The sequence below is a fragment of the Mytilus galloprovincialis genome, chromosome 8 (genome assembly GCF_965363235.1).
Source record: "Mytilus galloprovincialis chromosome 8, xbMytGall1.hap1.1, whole genome shotgun sequence".
Classification (NCBI taxonomy): Eukaryota; Metazoa; Mollusca; class Bivalvia; order Mytilida; family Mytilidae; genus Mytilus; species Mytilus galloprovincialis.
Window position 1 is genome coordinate 37,251,066 of NC_134845.1, and position 19,425 is coordinate 37,270,490.

The 19,425-nt window shown below is 31.8% G+C and overlaps 1 protein-coding gene across 1 annotated transcript; it reads left to right on the forward strand.

Annotated features, from left to right (window-relative positions):
- The first annotated feature begins 156 nt into the window (after nt 1-156).
- Nucleotides 157-18,457, forward strand: LOC143041846 (post-GPI attachment to proteins factor 2-like). Its single transcript, XM_076213945.1, has 5 exons — nt 157-369; nt 6,262-6,526; nt 8,022-8,128; nt 9,322-9,430; nt 10,149-18,457. Exons 1-5 carry the CDS (start codon nt 205-207, stop codon nt 10,364-10,366), a joined length of 864 nt encoding a protein of 287 aa, XP_076070060.1. The 5' UTR covers nt 157-204; the 3' UTR covers nt 10,367-18,457.
- Nucleotides 18,458-19,425: the final 968 nt, after the last annotated feature.

The following is a 19,425-nucleotide window of genomic DNA, read 5'->3' on the forward strand; positions in this document are numbered from 1 at the left end:
ACAAATCAAATATAAGAATAATATTGAATTGACATTTTCTAAATGTAGATTAATGACAAGTAAATTAATATTTACGAATGATGACTAATATTTATTAAAATTGATAAAATATCGTTTTGTATAGAAGTTTGTATTTTGTATTGTCTGACAACCGGTACAACATCCGGTTAATACGCTCTCACTTTTACAGAAATTCTTACAAAAATGACGCTGATGAAAGAGTTGCAAGTTCAGGACAATATTCTTTTGCAAATTAATTTCCTCAAATATGCTATAGTGACAGTTTCATTGCCTGCTATTTCTTTGCTTTGGTGCTTCGTAACGGGAATTATTTTCCAGTTCGACCAAGTGAATGAAACAGTTTGTAAGGTGAGACTCTTACCTGTATAATTTTACATAAAACGATTCCAAATCTGTACATTCAGCCTGACTTTCCTGTCCGGACTATTCTCACTCGCCCCCTTTCTTAAACCGCAGTCACACTAGGTCACGATCGCACTACGATCTCTGAAAGAAAATGCAAATTTTGACGATCGCAGTGCGATTTTATAGATAGCAGTAATGTGGTGTTGAGGTCACATGAAAGTGATGATCATGGCCAACTTTAAAACATGTTTAAAACAATCATGGTGCGGTTGTACATGTTGTATCAAAATCAGGTCATAGGGCCAAAAAAAAAAATATGCGTGTTTCCGGTTACCTGACCTACCCTATTTTTTTCCATCCAAAATCCTGACCCTAAACTTTTTTTGACGATTTCCGAAAAATTCGGATATCGGCTAAACGAATATATTGGCTATTGTTATATTATTTCAAAACACCAATCCCTTCCCTATATGTTTAATGTTAATTTCATCGTGTAATCTAATAAAAGAATATATTGGCAAATCGGATAAGAATATTCAGGTAAATTTGTTCAAATCCATGCGCAATCAGATATTTTCAATGTTTTTCTGACAGAATATGGACGGAGAAGTTGCGAATTTACATTCTTGTAGAGCATGTAGAGAAGAAGATTTTGTTTTTACTGAATAAAAAAGAACTATTTCTTGATAAATTGTTGTCTTTATTTATTATCTTCCTTAACCATGTGAATAAGATGCCCTTTTACTTCAAATGGTTTGAATTTACAAGACTCACTTGTAAAGATCAGTACGTTGCTGTTGGGAGAATTTAATGAAACTCTAAATGCTCACAGAATCAGAAATATAATCTTAACAGAATGTATCTCCCTCTGATTAATTTATTGCAATGTTAATGTAAATATAAATTCCTTTTGACAAGAGAAATCTGACTTTTGTCAGAAACATTTTTTCACAAGTGGCTGTGCAAAAGTAAAAACATTTCATAAATTTTATACAAATTTGTGAGGAAGGCGCTAGAACCATGACCTAAAAATAAATAGTCTTCAAAAAACGTAAACTTTATGCAATTTTGTTTCATCAATAAGGATTATTTTCATAAATTCAAACTTGATTATTTAAAGAAATAAAATTATAACAAATACGATTTTAGTTTGGAGATTCTGCACAAACATGCTTGATCTATTTATAGCCAAATTAGTTTACCTGTGGCTGTGTGATAATGTAAATAATGGATATTAATTTGTTTACAAAACAAATAAAGACACAAACTATGGATGGTACATGTAGATAATAATTAATAAATATTTTATATTTTAGGACATTTGATTTATTTTAATATATAGGATTTAAAAACTGCAAACAAATTTAATCATTACTGATGACTACATAATCAGGGCCAAAAATAAAATATTGTTTGTTTCCCCTCACACGACCGACCCGGTAAAATCACTGCGACCCGAAAAATTTTATTGGCCATTCTTGTCCACTATTTTTTTTGTTGCTATGTTGGTTATTGGTGTTATCTTTCCGATGCTGTAGTCAACGAGCGTTGGTTTTTGGTGATACCTTTATGATGCTGTAGTCAACGTTTTAAATCAAGGCATTTATGCAAGGAAGCGTCTTCATGATTCGGAATCAAGGAAACAAAGCCACACGATTTGTGTGCAAGGGTGATCTTTTTTGAAAATCAAAAAAAACCTGAAGCATCTTTCAACCCGATGAGTGCATCTTGATTTGTTTTGTATCTAACCTCTGTTCCTGAATCGTGCTTTAAAATCTATCTACTTACTTTGTCTTTGAACAGGTTGGGCACAAGTCAGGAAATGTGGGATACATGTATTCCCTGCTTTCAGGGAACGTCCCTGTTTTCTGGTGTAAAAAAAACCCAGTTTAAATGGGATTTTCTTTTTCAATTTATGGCATGAACATTACAAAAGGGCAAGTTTTAACGTTATAACTGCATCCGTAGAATTCGTAAATACTTATTAAAAGTATTTTAGGAAATACAAAACATGAATATAAAGTGAAGCCATGTTTCTTCTAGAACTCGAAAAAAACATACAAATCTTTGTTTAGGAATCAATTGACCAAGCTGCATGATCCAGGTGTAACTGAACATAACTAAATTAATATGTTCACTTCTATTGAAAATTTTTATTCATTGGATTTTAATTCCCAAGTGATTAACATACATGTATCTTTTTGTCATCTCATAATTGATGATCAAGGTATGAATTGGTGAACAAAGGAATTGTTTTGCTGTGAGTTATGCATCAAATTTGACTTGAAATAAACTTGATTTTTTAACTAAAAAAACACTTGCTAAAATTGCTATCATTAAGCATTGTTATCACAAGTAGAATATGCGCTTTTGTAGATTTCATTACATTAAATGAATAGGAAAAAAGGAGGTCCCTGTATACTGTTTTGTTTTAACACCAGAAAACTGGGGTGTACACTGAATTAGAATACAGGGAATACCCCACTTTTCTTGACTTGAGTCTTACCTGTTGAATTTTATATAAATTCAATATAGAAAACCATATCAAGGAATAAAATAAAATAATTTACCTATCTACCTACCCATACCCTAACAACCTCAGTCGGGTTGAGGGGAAACAAAGATATTTTTAATGTTGGCCCAGCTGATGTTTTTAAAATTTTTTTTTAACAATATATATGTTGAATTTAAACCCCCCTTTTGTTATTCGTATAAATAAAAATAAAAAAAAAACAAAAACAAAAAAACACCTACCTACCCTATTTTGAAATTCAATGTAATAGGAAACCCACATATTTTTTTTTTGCCTAGTAGAAGCATTGCTACAAATGTATACTGCAGTAAGGTCTTGGTAAGATCGAAAGGTCGCTGTACCATCACAGCGAGAGCGTAGTGAAAGCACAATTCTAGTCTGAGAAATTGCTCTTGGATCACACAGCAATGTCACTACGACCATCAGGTTCTCCCCGCTATCCAACAATGCTTCTACTACAACTATACTACATTTATACTCTGCTGTTATACTACACTGTTGAAGACCATAGTACGATTCTAGCATGCTCAAGCTGTCCTTATCATGCTCATTTTACAACCTGACTAGTCACTACATTCATATTAATAAGACCATTTCAAGTTCTAGCCATGCGCATTTTCACTCCAGTTTGTATGTAATTTGGACCTCAGGTCCCTAATTTCCAATAGATCAACCATTCTTGACACATCTATGTCATTCCCACTATCAGGACTATTGTTCAATAAAATAACGTCCTTTTGTCTTGATGGATCATCAATACTTGCAATACGTTGTAATTCAGGTTGGATTGGTTGAATCGACATCTCTACTGGATTCGCGTGTGAGGCCCCTCTGACTCCACTTTTACCCCTACTACCACGGCAACATGTTCTGGTAGATGTAGGTGGCATGCCCATGGTGTTTTATTAATGACTTGGAAAAAAATGGAACTGTATTTATATGGAACAGGATGTGGATATTATTGCTGAGAGCGTAGTAAGATTGCGTTATGAACGTGGTAAGATCGTAGAATGATCGTGGTAAGAGCTTGCTAGAATCACAGAAGAAGCGTGGCAAGATCTTGTTGCAATCTGATAAATCATGGTATGGTCGTAGTGAGAATGTGATGAGAGTAGTAAGAACATGATATTCGTAGTGAGGTTACAGAATAAGCGCGGTGAGAACATGGTATAATCGTAGCTGGCTTGTTGTAGATAAGGATGTAGTACTAAGTAGCATCGTGAAAACAACGAAAATCTACATGTTCATGCGATTGTGGTTGTGTGGGACTGGGGCATTAAGGTTTTGTATTGAATAGGGTTATATATATATATATTGTGTTGTACTATTTTACTTCTTAGTTGGTGTAAATTTTGCTAATAGGTGTAGTATTAGTATTCATGGTAATATGAGGCAGGGATTACCTGACAAAGTCTGTATCAATTATATTTTTTAATTCTAATATATATATTTTAATGTTTTAATGTTCAATAAATTGCTTTGCTGAGGGCAGCTGGATATGATTGCAGAGGTCCAACCCTTAACAGTAAGGTTAGCTAAAATAGGTTTCTGACACAGAATAACTGTAGTCAAAGAACTTAAAAATAGTAACACTGTATATGATTTGAATTTATATTCAATTTTTTGCCTTTGTGCAATACACTATTTTGTTGTGAATTGACAACCCCCCCCGAAAAAAAAACCAAACCCCTTTTTGTTTTGCAAAAAAAAAATATTTCAAGAAATTTTCTTTTTAATTTCTTGAATCTGATCATGAACATGATGAAAGGAAAGGAAATTGTCCCCTCCCACAATTTCAATTTCTTATATAACCTCCCCACCCAAAATTTCTTTTCACCTTTAGATCTACACCCGTTTCCCTTATTCAAAAAAAAAAAAATTCCTCAAGATATGGTCATAATCTCAATTCAAATTTCTAATGAAGTTTGAAGCCATAATCATAAAAGTCTTAAAATAAAAAATGACACACATGTAGTTGTAATCAAGGGTAAAATTGATATTAAAATTAATATATAAATAGCAACTTCTAAAAATAAATTGACAGTTAATCACCTCAAGACAATATAACATTTCTTAATACCGGGGAGGTAAACCAAGACTACACAAAATTGTACTTTAAATGGGATTGGATTACCTCCCTTATACTGCTTTTAAATTGTTCATTAACCAGGAAACCCATGGTTTTCCCCCTTTTTTGCTCCCAATTCCTATATGGTTTGAGCCATAAACCCCACAAGTCAATCCTAACCATCCCTTTATATTTAATTTGTGGTATGGAAACTTGTGATATAATTTCAGAGAGTTTCATACACTTAAGGATGTACTTAGGTGATCTACATGATCTAAGGTAAAATTAAAGAAATCAAAATTGACACTTTAAGCTGGAAGAGTAGTAGTTAAGGATCAAAATAAGCTAAAAATTTTGATAGGTCATGGAGCTCCTTTTCGAGATATTTGATTTTATAAAATATGGCGGGAAAAGGCTGACTCAGATTTTGACCTTATATTTGCATTGGTATTATTTGGGTCTCAAATCAAAAGAAAGAAAATCAAGAATTTGCTTAAATTTTGTCAAATGACCTTTCATGAGCTATTAAGACTTATGTTAAAAGATAAATTGGTGTTATGGGGCCAATATTACCTTGTATCATATGAAAAAAACACTGAAGAGTCTGAACATTTGACACTAATTCCAAAACCTCACCTAAGTACATCCTTAAACACAAGTTATTGTCTGGAAACTACTAAAATGCTTATTTGGGCCCCTTATTCCTGAACTGTTGTGACGGTGAGTGACCATAACCCCCAAAATCATTCCAACTTTCTTCTTGTTGGGATTATAACCTTGTGTATAAATTTCATGGATTTCTATTTACTTATATACTAAAGTTATTGTCTGGAAACCAACTGTCTTGAATATGGTGTCCAAACTTTAACTAACTGTTCAGGGTTCAACCACTGTGGTCGTATCAGGCTGCACTCAGCGAAGCATTTTATTTTAAAATGTTATAGAATTTATTTTTATTGTTAAGCTGTCAATTAAAATTGAGAATGGAAATGGGGAATGTGTCAAAGAGACAACAACCTAACGTTAGAGTAAAAAACAGCTGAAGGCCACCAATGGGTCTTCAATACAGCAAGAAAATCCCGCAAATGGAGGGTGCTTCAGCTGGTTCCTAAACAAAAATGTTTACTAGTTCAGTGATTATGGATGTCATACTAAACTCCGAAATATTTAAATGAACTAAAATGAAAAATCTTAAGGCTAACAAAGACCAGAGGCTCCTTTCTATTCTCAATTTTAACTTTTATATTACTGAATTGTTAAAATATATATAAAGCATGTTTATGTTATTTTTCAGGCTCAAAATGTTGTTCCATCTATCAGCGCTGTAACCGGTATCACACCTGGAGCCTATGTATGGCGTATATGTATAGCTATACACTGTACACCAAGATTTGCAGTTGGATTTCTCCATTACAATCATTATAAAAAGAGAGCTGAATTTATAAGTGAAAAATATAAAGGGCTGTATTTGAAGCTTATTAGCCTTAATTTCTGGATTTACCAAATAGAAAATTCATGTTTGGTAGCTGTCACCTATATTTCCAATAAGGAAAATTATCGTAAGTATATGGAAATAATTCTTTAAATACAGGTACACTGTACATGTATGATAAGGTTTTGTGATGAGTGCATATTGATTTATCAGTTTGAAATAATTACAGCCAGTGATGGACATCCATAATTTCAAGTTGTGAGGATTGTTTTCAAACCACTTGAGAACAACTCTCACAAAGTGGCATTCTGGATTTATACATGTTTAATTGAATCCTGTCAGGTAATATGATTAAGTGCTAAGGATTGTTTTTAACAGTTTATTCAAATTTTTATTATCAATTTTTGTATTACTAAAGCCATTAAAGCATGTTTCACAGTTTTCATCAATAAAGACAGCTTTATAAGCTCTATTTCAAATCCTTTGTGTCTTAATCTCCATTTAAACTGCTATAAATATATTTATTATGTAATACTAAGTAGTAGTAAATACAGATAAACTGTATGTGTAATGCAATCAATGGTAAGTGTGCTATATCAGCCACCCGTGATGATATCGATATCAGCACGGTTGTAAAAGCTTTATCACACCTTTAAACTGTGTGACGTCTTGTTATCGATTGCAGTCCCTGTTGCAAAGGCTTTATCAAAACCCTTACCTGTATGAGTTCATGTAAAACCTATAATCTGTATGACGTCATTTCAAACCTCCTTATCTGTATGACGTCATGTCACATAAAAAACATCTACTTGAGGTATATGTATATAATTAAGGGTATATGATATGGCTTTTTCAATATCACACACCGTATCAACCCTCAACAAATATAATCCCTCAAGCAGAGCTCTTGGGATTATATTGGTGTCTCAGGTTGATACAGATGCAATATTGAAAACGCCATATGATATTCTCTATATACACCTACGTCAACAATATTTCAAATATATTTTAATAAATACCTGTACATTTCCTGCAGGTCAAATAGACTTTAATTCTTATTTCAACTAACCTGAGTTTGAACCCAACATCCTTTAAAATAACAGATTTTCTTATTATTCAATTAAAATCTATTTCAATATAAAGAATACCACTGTTGAAGCTTTTTCCACCATCATTGAAAAAATCACTAGTACAGCTCTGTATAATGATGTATTAGATTTAGCTCTTCAGTTATAAACATTACTTATACATGTATATAAAAGTAGGGGGTACATGTCAATGAAACAGGAACCAAATTACACAACAAAAAATAAAAAAAAACAAAATACACCTCTTTAATAATTGTATTGAAATATGAAGTATATTTACAATGTATGTGCCTTTAAGCGGTATTGCTTTGGGAAATTAAGTGTAATTAATTAGTTGTAGTTGCATTGCATAAAGTCAAATGAAGTGAAATGTAAAATTAAATATTTTTTACTTTAATTAAAAAAAATTACTCCATCATGTTATTAATAATTCTATTTTCAGTTGTTCACAAGAAGATACATTGTATTTGTAGAATACTATTTTAATTCAGCTGTTCACAAGATGATATTTAAAGAATTACTATTTTATTTCAGCTGTTCACGAGAAGATATTTGTAGTGTTTATGATCAGCTGTTGTTGTTACATGTTATTGAACACAATAATCTTCAGATGGTCAAGGTCTAGTCCAATGACAGAGAGGGTAAGTATGGCTTAGTGTGAAAAACATGATGGTAGATCTTTGATAAAATAGGGAATGGAAATGGGGAATATGTCAAGAGACAACAACTCGAACAAAGAGCAGACAACGGCCGAAGGCCACCAATGCGTCTTCAACGCAGTGAGAAAATCATGTACCCAGAGATGGTCCCTCAATACAAATGTATACTTGTTCAGTGAGAACGGATGTATTACATGTATACTAAACTCCAAAACATACATACATATCAATAACTAAAATTAAAAAAATAGTTTCTATAAATTTAAGATCTTCACACCTTTATTTTTAGATTCAAGACAATTTTAGATGACACCTGTCTATCAATGAATTGATTGATTTTTTGCATGCACTTGATTGAAGAATAAAGATCTAGAGTAGCATCTGTCTGGATGATATTTCATTAGCATTCATTCATATTAAGGATGGAGCATGAAAGTAACATTTGACCATTGATACCACAAAACTTTGTGATTAAATTGCATTTACTATTATTTAAGTTGCATATATATTTCGATGAGCCCGTCCCTAATCATTGAAGCAGAATGTATAATAATGTACACAATTGAAAAATAGATTAATAGTTCAGACAAAATTTTAGATACTGTAGGCAACACCTGTTTTTTTCAGACATAACATATATCTAAGTGTTTACACTTTAATTACAGAACTATTTTCTTACAAGATATAGAAGTTCATGTGGGAGTTGGTTTTTATGCCCCATTTATGGGCATTATGTTTTCTGGTTTGTGCATTTGTTCGTCCGTTCGTCCTTCCCGCTTCAGGTTAAAGTTTTTGGTCCAGGTAGTTTTTGATAAAGTTGAAGCCAAATTAGAGATTTTACCCCATTTACACGGTCCACTGATCATACAAAGTGATGGTGCAGATTGGGCATCCGTGTACTATGAACACATTTTTGTTTTGCTTCTAAGCAGACACCATATATCTAAGTGTTCACACTTTTAATTGATAGGAGCTATTTTCCTACAATTTGAAGATAAAGAATTTCATGTGGGAGTTGATTATTTTGCTTCATAGCAGACAAAACATATCTTTGTTCACACTTTTAATTGATAGGAGCTATTTTCTTAAAAGATAAAGAAGCTCATGTGGGAGTTGATTATTTTTGCTTTATAGCAAACAAAACATATATCTGTGTTCACACTTTTAATTTCCAGGAACTATTCTCCTACAAGATAAAGAAATACATGTGGTTGTTGATTATGGTATCTACAGCTGGTTTGATATATAGTTTTATACTACACAGATTCTATTGTGTACCGTTTGGTATGTCATATTTATTTTTAACTTTGTATTGTTTTATTATTAATTGATTTATTCCATTGATGATTTTGACTTTGAGCATTACTAAAGAGACAATAATCAACATGTGCATCTGACACAGAAAACATTGGTACGGTACTCTACAGTAAATGGTATTTCACTGATCTTTAGGACATGTTTTTTTTAATATCATGAATATTGGATCTTATTTATAAATTAAGATGTGGTATAATTGCCAATGAATCAACTCTCCACAAGATATCAAATGAAAAGAAAATTAAAACTGTGGTCACAATACGGCCTCTAACAATGAGTAAAACTCATTCCTCATAGTCAGCTCTATAAAGTGTCAGAATGAAAAAAATGTAAAAACAATTCAAAGCAGAAAACTAACGGCCTGATAATGTACAAGGTAATGATGGAAAAACAAATATCATATGCAGCAACAAACAAGATAAAGAATGTGGCAGGGTTTAACAAGTTTGTTGGTGCCAACTGTCATAGTTTGTGCAATTTCCACAATATGATCATTTTAAACACCCATTTGAAATAAATGAAAGTCATGATTGTAAATTGAATTTGCCCTTAAATTATAATTGATCTTCTGAAATCCAAGGTCTCAGTTATATTATCAAAAACCTTGTGACATGATTAGCATTTGTATTCTACTAGAATATTTTCAAATCTGTATTAATTGTTTTACATTTTAATTTAATTTCAGCCTTTAGTTTTTTCTCAGCTTGTGAGTACTTTATAGCATATTCCAACATGGCATACCATGTCAGCGCTTATTTAGAATTCTCTGACTTGAGTGTAGTTTATGGCCATCTACATACAGTTCCAGTTCCGAATAATACAAATGGTACTTCTATAGGAAATGGAGAAACAATGTCACCAAGACGTTTACGTTCCAGGAAAAAAGGAGAAAAAGTCCATTGATGATTGGTCTTATGGTTAAAGGATAGATTTCATTTGTATAATTGTTGATATTACAGTGTACACATTTTTCTAACTCTAGAACATATCTTCATTGTATGACTTCTCTACTTTCAGTGGTACAAATAGTACAATGTAAATTAAAACTTTTTACTTGAGCAAAACTGTGATAAAAAGGAATATGTCAGTAAACAATTGTAGGTTTTTTTTTTAAATGAGTAAATTTTTAATCAGAAGGATATTTGACAAGATGATAAAGAACTAAATCCACTGATTTTGTGAAAGTTTTTTGACAAGATGATAACTATAGTGTCTTATTTTAGTGTCTTCAATATTGAAACTTTTCTATTTTTAAAAGCTTTGTTCAAAGAGTTCCTTTATAGTGTTTTTAAATTTTTGAATTTTGTCCAAATTGTATATTGTGTTGTGTCCAATGCCATTGTCAGAAATTATTTCAAATATACTTGTAGAAAAACTTAGAACTTTATATTGTTGACACTCTTTTTTTGTGGATTAAGCATATTAGGAGAAACTTGTATTGAGTTGTTTTGACATACAACATGTACAAGCCTATAGGAAATTTATGTTTTGTTGAATCTTTTAAATCGCAGTCTACATAAAATACACAAAACCTCGGAAAGTTGGTATCTAATGAATAAAATCACAGTAATTTATTCATGTAAGATTACTTCCCTTTAATAAACTATTTTGGAATATGCTACCATACAATTATAGATTCTACTATTGAGTTAGTAAAAACAATGTTTCCCCAACTTGTGATGGTTAAACTTTTATATTTCAAACCTGTATTTAACTCATAGTAAACTCCAAACCTTTCGACCAAACCAGTAAAAATGTAAACAGGCCAGAAATAAGTTTCTACAGATAATTTACAATATACATTTTTTACCACTACATCAAAAAAGTTTTTTCATAAAGACTAAAATATAAGGAATACTATTTGAATATTTATAGAATCACAAATCCAAGAATTCATATATCTAAAAATATTCTAGGTGTGATATGGATCAATGGATTTATTCAAAAAGTTTGTGTTTAAATAAGCTTGAATACTACCCAGTGGCGAATCCAGAAATTTTCATAAGTGGGGGCCCACTGACTGACTTAAGAGGGGGCCCGCTTCAGTCACGCTTCAGTGATTCCCTATATAAGCAACCAAATTTTTTCCCATAAAGGGGGGCCCGGGCCCCCTGGGCCCCCCTCTAAATCCGCCTCTGCTACCTTATCTCTTTTATCAAGAGTTGTGAGTTATAGCTCTGTCTAGTTATGTATTTTTCATATCATATTTTCTACTGCCAATACACCAGCTAACTTTTATTTTAGTTTATACATGTACCAATGCTATTTTATTGCCTGTTACAATGTTGTTTTGGCATGAATTATTGAAATTCACCTTTTATTTTCAACAAGTATGTTCAGAGTTGAACATTACTGTAAATTCAGAAATTATTGCATGCATTTATTATTGCGATGTTTGAAGATTTAATGAAAATGTGAGTTTAATTATTGAGATTTTTAGGAAAAGCTAGGTACAGATATGTGTATTTGATATATCAGAATGTGAATTCTTATTATTGGGGAAAAAACTAGCAACAAGTTCTGAATTAACAGTATCTAGACTATTTGAATACATATGTAGTAGTTTAGTCTGTTGTTATCATTTGAATACATATGTAGTAGTTTAGTCTGTGAATACATATGTAGTAGTTTAGTCTGTGAATACATATGTAGTAGTTTAGTCTGTTGTTATCATTTTTTCATCTTCATTTAAATAGATTTCCATTTATGCTGTACTAAATGTATTATATTATATTATATATATTATTTCTATTAGTTAAATTTTTATATTATTTTTTCACTTGTATTATATTTTTAAAAAATTCATCTTGTATTGAATTCTATGGGGTATGTTTCACAAAGTGCACCTTATTTCATTGTATGGTAATTTGATGCGTTGCAGGCTTGTTATCATGTACTAGTTTATTGAAGCATACAAAGTCTTTGACTGCTGAAATAACCTTGTTTTTTTGGAACTTGAATCTTCTGTTTAATTTGTAAAATCTTTTTTAATTCATTTAAATATTATACAGAAAACTAAGTAGACAGCAATATGACTTCCATTTAGAGATTATTTATATACTAGGTTATTTCTACAAAAGTAATCATTCTTGTTTCAAAGGAAATTAATTCTCAATAAGGGGAGACAATCACAGCACAATATGAAAATTACTAGGTAAGTAAATAAATTCATTGTGTAACAATGCAAATGGTATCAAAAATATTTCCCTAAATCCTTCTTATTCCAAGGCAGATGAAATAAATGATCTTTTTCAAAATTTATAGGTTATTGCTGTGCAAGATTTACACTTAAAGGTTCTTAATTTAGATTGTTACTTCCCTTTGCTTTACTTGGTTGCTATTGAGAACTTGAACATCTTCATGAATAAAGCTTTAGAGAATATAAAGTAAATCATATTATTCAAAGATATGAGACTGAATTATTTTAAGATAAAAGCATTTAAAAAAATGAAATTTGGCATAAAAAGGATTATAAAAATGTGAATTATTTTTTTTGTAAAAGAAAGATGTCTTCAGATTTTTGTATGTAATAATCATTAAAAAACAGAGTGTTAAACTGTAGTAAACGGGTACCGGAAATGTTTCAATACTCTGAAAATATTTATAATCTGAGTAGTATTTGATAGAATGTTGAGAAAATTACGAAAATTACTATTATTGTAGAAAACGCAATATTCATTTTAAAATATAACTGAAAAGTAGAAGAGATGTGTATCAAATATTATGTAATGTTAAAATTGTCAGTGTTATTCTTGGTGCTTTTTACCTTTCTATAAAATGAAAATTATTGTTATGTGCATTGCCTAGGGTAACTTTTAATGGCATGCTTCTGTCAATAACCCTTACTCGTTTGTCAACCAAAAGTGGTTCATTTTATTATACTCTGTTGAAAACTAATAACTGTTGTAGTAAATATTGTTCAGGTAAAAAATCTGTTAAATGTACAGTAAAGTATTATAAACAAATATTTAGGTTAACCTATTCCTCCGAGCAATTTTATGCCATTAACTTTTTATACCCCAACTTACTGAAGCTGCAGTTAAAAGCAATCATTGGGTTTATGGTCCATCTGCTCTATATGTCTCTTAACTCCTTTTTAACTAGTGGCTGGATTAATAACCCTATAACAGTCTTCACACTGAACTGCTAAATCTACAGGCCCACAGCTCAATTTTTGAAAATTTTTAGTTAGATTCTGTTGGCCTGTAGGTCTGATTTTTACAGGCCCGAGAGCAATTTTACCAGCCTGGGCTGCCTGGGCTGCCACTCGGCGTGAAGACTGCTAATAACTGATGCAGCAGTTAAAAGCAATCAGTAAGTTTGTTGTCCATCCTCCCCATGTATTTATTTTCTTCAAAACTAGAGACTGGTCTTCATTCACCTTCTCATGTCATGGCTATACAAAGCAATCAACATTCTGTATCTCTAACTACGATAGTAGAGGGGCATTATGTTTTCTGGTCTGTGCATCTGTTCGTATGTCCGTTCATTTGTTCGTTCGTTCGTTTGTTCTTTCGTCTGTTCCTTCGTCCGTTCGTTCGTTTGTCTGTCCTGCTTCAAATTAAAGTTTTTGGGTCAAGGTAGTTTTTGATGAAGTTGAAGTCCAATCATCTTGAAACTTAGTACACATGTTCCCTATGATATGATCTTTCTTAATTTAATGCCAAATTAGAGTTTTTACTCCAATTTCACGGTCCACTGACAATAGAAAATGATAGTGCAAGTTTCAGGTTTAAGTTTTTGGTCAAGGTAGTTTTTGATGAAGTTGAAGTCCAATCCACTTGAAACTTAGTATACATGTTCCCTATGATATGATCTTTCTAATTTTATGCCAAATTAAAGTTTTTACTCCAATTTCACGGTCCACTGAACACAGAAAATGATAGTGCGAGTGGGGCATCCGTGTACTATGGACACATTCTTGTCTTAAAAAGTGATTTTTTTTTCGTTTCAAACCTTTGACATTGCCATATTGAGAAAAGGGGTAGGCATCAGTACACACAATTCCTTCTAGATCTTAATCAATATATTTCAATTTAATACATGATTCTAATGTGCATTACCTTTTGGGAATATCTATAATACTAAAATTACGAGGTCCAATTTGTCAGCCGTCATCACGTAATAACGACGAATCAAAGAATTCAACTTTATATATAACTAATATAGTACAAAGGTGTAGATTAAAAATTACACCACTCAAGGCCCTTTTGTTTTCCACGTAATTAATATTGCCAATAATTAAGAAGTTCCGAGTTGAATCCGATACCGATACCAATAGTATATTCACCTGTTACATATTACCTTATCTGTACGTTCCGCATCTGACAGGCACACCACCAAACGGTGTATTCAGGATTAATATGCTATATACACGGGTCATAATCACAGGATTGACACTACTAAATTGTCAAATTGTTACCTACTGTAGTATTTTAATCAGTAAGACTTTCTAAGATAACAATACGAATACTAAAAATCTGGACTAAAAATATGGCGTATAGGTACAGTTTTCAATTTGTTAGCGGGCATGACGTGAAACAGCGAATCAAAGAATTCAACTTTATTTATAACTAATATAGGACAATGCTGTTGATTAAAAAATACTCCATTCCTGGACCTTTTGTTTTCCAAATAATTAATATTACCAATAATTTGTTCCAGTTAGACGGGTTCAAACAGAAAGATTTGAAAGCAGAGAAAACTGTGTATCTTATAATCGGCATGACTTTATCAGATGACAATACTAATACTCAAATAAGGCTTGCGCATAGTTATATACTTTAATTCAGTCACGGACCCGCGATATCACGGGTGTGTTCTAGTATACCATATTACAACATGTAGTACCAACCAGAAAAGCAGAGTATGAATTTACAATCTTTCCTCAACAGTTTTTTATACTTTGGCTCTAACAAAATAAGCCACTTTTAAAAAAGTTCAACAGATGGATGGTTCTTGCTTAAATTATTGTGTTCATACAAGTCTAGTATCGGGTTAGTTCTGTCCTAGTCATTGTCATTGTGCAATTTATAAAAAGTCAATATTAATTTTTGATATTACAGATATTTGTGTTTTTAAGATTCCTTGTAACTTTGTCCAAATACAAATCAATTTAATAATTAATGATTCTTCTATAAATGTATTTTACCGTTTCTTCCCAACTACTGATCTTTATTTTTCAAAATTTTGTCTTTAGAGTGTTCAAGTAGAACTTTGAGTTCTGACACACCAAAACTTATTAAGTGCTATTCTATTTGCTAGCATTGCCATTTCTTATTTGTTTATTTGTTTAATTAATTTTATTTCCAATTTCCATGTATATGCATCAGCATTCCTTAATATTGCATTCCAGTAGAAGTAACTATTCTTTGTAATGTGAGGTAAGTTTCTTAAAACTTAAAACTTAAAGAAAAATTACCAGCTTTAGGGACCACATGACTTGTTATTTACTTTTTAGCTCATCTGGCCTGAAGGGCCAAGTGAGCTATTCTCATCACTTGGCGTCCGATGTCCATTGTCGTCAGTTGTTGGCATCATTAAATTTTTACATTTTTAACTTCTTCTAGAGAACTACTGAGTGAAGTAGAACTAAACATGAAGTGCTGACCAAGTGTTGTTACTTTGTAGCCGATCCATCATCCAAGATGGCAGCCAGCGGTGGACTTAGTTTAACATAGGACCCTATAAGAAATACAAACAAATGTCTCCTTTTAGAGAACCTTTGAATGGAATGAAACCAAACATAGCATGAATGTTCCTTATGAGTTGCTAACCAAGTGTTGTTACTTTGTAGCCAATCCATCATCCAAGATGGCCCCCAGTTGGGGACTAAGTTTAACATAGGACCCTATAAGAAATTTGTACAAATGTTTTCTTTTAGAGAACCACTAAATTGAATGAAACCAAACATGGCATGAATGTTCCTTATGAGGTGCTGACCAAGTGTTGTTACTTTGTAGCTGATCCATCATCCAAGATGACCGCCAGCGGTGGACTTAGTTTAACATAGGACCCTATGGGAAATAACTTCAAATGTCTTCTTTTAGAGAACAACTATATGGAATGAAACTAAACATGTCATAAATATTCCTTATGATGGGCTGATGAAATGTTGCTACTTTGTTGCTGATTTACTGTTCAAGATGGCCACTAGGATTTATTATTCAATTGTGGGGCCATTATTAAACCAAATTTGGCCTCAATCATTATTTAAGTATCTGTTATGATTTTTATCTTTTTATGGCCCTGCAATGAAGTTGTCGGTGCCATATAGTTTTACCCTTGTCCGAAATTCCAATATTCCGTAATTCTGAAATTCCGTAATTCCGTCATTCCATCATTCCGCAACAAACCATTATACAGAGTTTTTTTCTAAACGCCTTCAGATATTGGGCTGATTTTTGGTATGTGAGTTAACCATGATGAGTTACAGATCGAAGTTTAAGTTTAGTTCCGTTTCACTAATTTTTGCAGAAATTACAGGCTTTGGACTTTGAAAAATTGTTGAAAATCACAGTTATACAGACTTTTTTCAAAACGCCTTCAAATATTGGGCTGATTTTTAGTATGTGAGTTAACCATGATAAGTTACAGATCAAGTTTAAGTTTTGTTCTGCTCCACTAATTTTTGCCGAAATTACAAGCTTTGGACTTTGAGAATTTGTTGAAAATCGTTGAAAATCACAGTTATACAGACTTTTTTCTAAACGCCTTCAGATATTGGGCTGAATTTTGATATGTGAGTTAACCATGATGAGTTACAGATCAAGTTTAAGTTTCATTTTGTTCAATAATTTTTGCTGAAAATTACGATCTTTGGACTGAGAATTTGTTGAAAATCACAGTTATACGGTCTTTTTTTCTAAATACCTTTAGATGTTACGCTGATTTTTGGTATGTGAGTTAACCATGATGAGTTACAGGTCAAGTTAAAGTTTAGTTCTGCTCTGCTAATTTTTGCTGAAATTACGGGCTTTGGACTTTGATAAATTATTGAAAATCACAGTTATACAGATTTTTTTCTATACGCCTCCAATTTTGAGCTGATGTTTGACTGTGATGTGAGACTACCATCATGTTTGTGTCTACATGTGTTTATATTGAAATTGCAGATTTTACAACTTTTTGGAACAGGGCCATTCGTGTCGCTTTGACACATCTAGTTTTATATGATTTCAAAAACCAAAGAGTCAGGTGAGCGACACAGGCGCTTAAGAGCCTCTAGTTACTATTTTTATTCTGCATTAAATAAATGACTTTAAAATACCTCACTATATATAATAATTTATTTTGCAATAATGCACTAGTCAGTTTTTGGGGCATACTTTGCCCTATAATTGTTTTACTTTTTTACAAATTGTGACTTGGATGGAGAGTTGTCACATTGGCAGTCATAACGCATCTTCTTTAAAGATCTATGTTATTAGTTTAAAAAGGTGTTTCTCACTTTGAAATTAAAATAAGTTTTTTTACCAGTATTGGTTATGATTAAATATAAGAAGAAAAAGAGGCACTGCCATTTTATTTGAATTTAATTTAAATTCGTGTTTGAAACTCACAATTTAGCTTGTAGTAGTACAAACTTCATGTTTGTTTTCTAGTCCAAAAGTTTGAAGGTCAACATAATAGTATTAAAAAAGAGGGCATTCTGTGGCAATATCATGTGATAGTGCTATGATAGATTTTGAAGAGTTTTGGAAATAATATTTAAACTTTATTTATTTGTAAAAAAATGTAAAAAATCATGCATAGAGGACTTAGTTTAGTATATATACATGCATATTTTCAATAATTTCCATGTAACTAGTTGCATATGGCTTTACAACACATATTCTGATTTATATTTATTACATAATATTCAGATTTTTATAGGCAGAAACTATTGTGTCTTTACATGTTTGTTAACAAATTTGGTTACAGATGAGTTGATGTAACTGCATATAAGTTTTTATTATGTATATGTATTACCAATAAATTTTAAGCAAACTGCAATGGTTGTTATTTTTTATTTTTTTTCTCATTTTATTTCATGTACCGCTAGGTTACTGACACCAATTTATACTGATTCAGTTATTTCTCCATATAATTGCTGTTGAATAATTTGATGTATGTTGTAATGTTTAAGCTGTACTAGCCAAATGCAATCATTTTCTCTGCCCACTATAAAATAAGGACCAGAGACCACATGATGTAAAAGTTTGCAACTATATATCATTGTACTACATTCACAACTATGAGCAAACACGAAGCACTTACTTGTATGGATCGGAAAATTAGTATTAAACCTGAAGATTTACATTGAGAATGCAAAAATAAGGTTTTCTATCAAAATTAAGCATATCAAGTAACATTTGTTCCAAATGGTTCTTGAAAGATTATTGTCTTGCCTGTGACCAAATAGGCAGAATAAAAGACTTAGAGAATTAAACAATCCAGCATCAGAAGTGTAAACTATTTGTTAAGAAGTTTCCGTCTGTATTGTGTCTAATGACTTTAACCTCACTGTCGTGGTTCATTGGCTGCTTAAAAAAATAGGTATTTTTTTTTTGTCATACAAATTTTATGCTTATTATGAGTAATAGGATAACATTGTTTAGTAAATGGATTCCTTGCAATGTCTACAGAACATTTCTTCAGGTAGGGTTCACCTGAACACAACCTCAGTTCATGGATAAGTAATCAGGGTTTGGGTTGTGTGATCCGGTTTCTTAGATACTATAAGCAGTATGTCAACTATATGGGTTTTATGTAATGATTGCAAGATGTACATGTCAGTCTGGCAGGTTTCATCAGACTGACCTCATTGTAATGGTTCATTAGAGAGTTTGGATCTTCAGTGAAAGGTCATATCTATTGAAGTTGATTGTAGAGTGTATCTATTTTTAGTTGACCTGACCTCATTTTCTACATAAGAAAATGCCTGTACCAAGTTTGGAATATGACAGTTGTGTTCCATTTGT

Bases quoted from the DNA above. Each gene is read 5' to 3' on its own strand.
- LOC143041846 (XM_076213945.1), top strand. From the start codon at position 205: ATGACGCTGATGAAAGAGTTGCAAGTTCAGGACAATATTCTTTTGCAA. The intron at 8,129-9,321 runs GTAAGTATGGCT...TTTAATTTCCAG, and splicing joins CTAGTCCAATGACAGAGAGG to GAACTATTCTCCTACAAGAT. The intron at 9,431-10,148 runs GTATGTCATATT...ATTTAATTTCAG, and splicing joins ATTCTATTGTGTACCGTTTG to CCTTTAGTTTTTTCTCAGCT.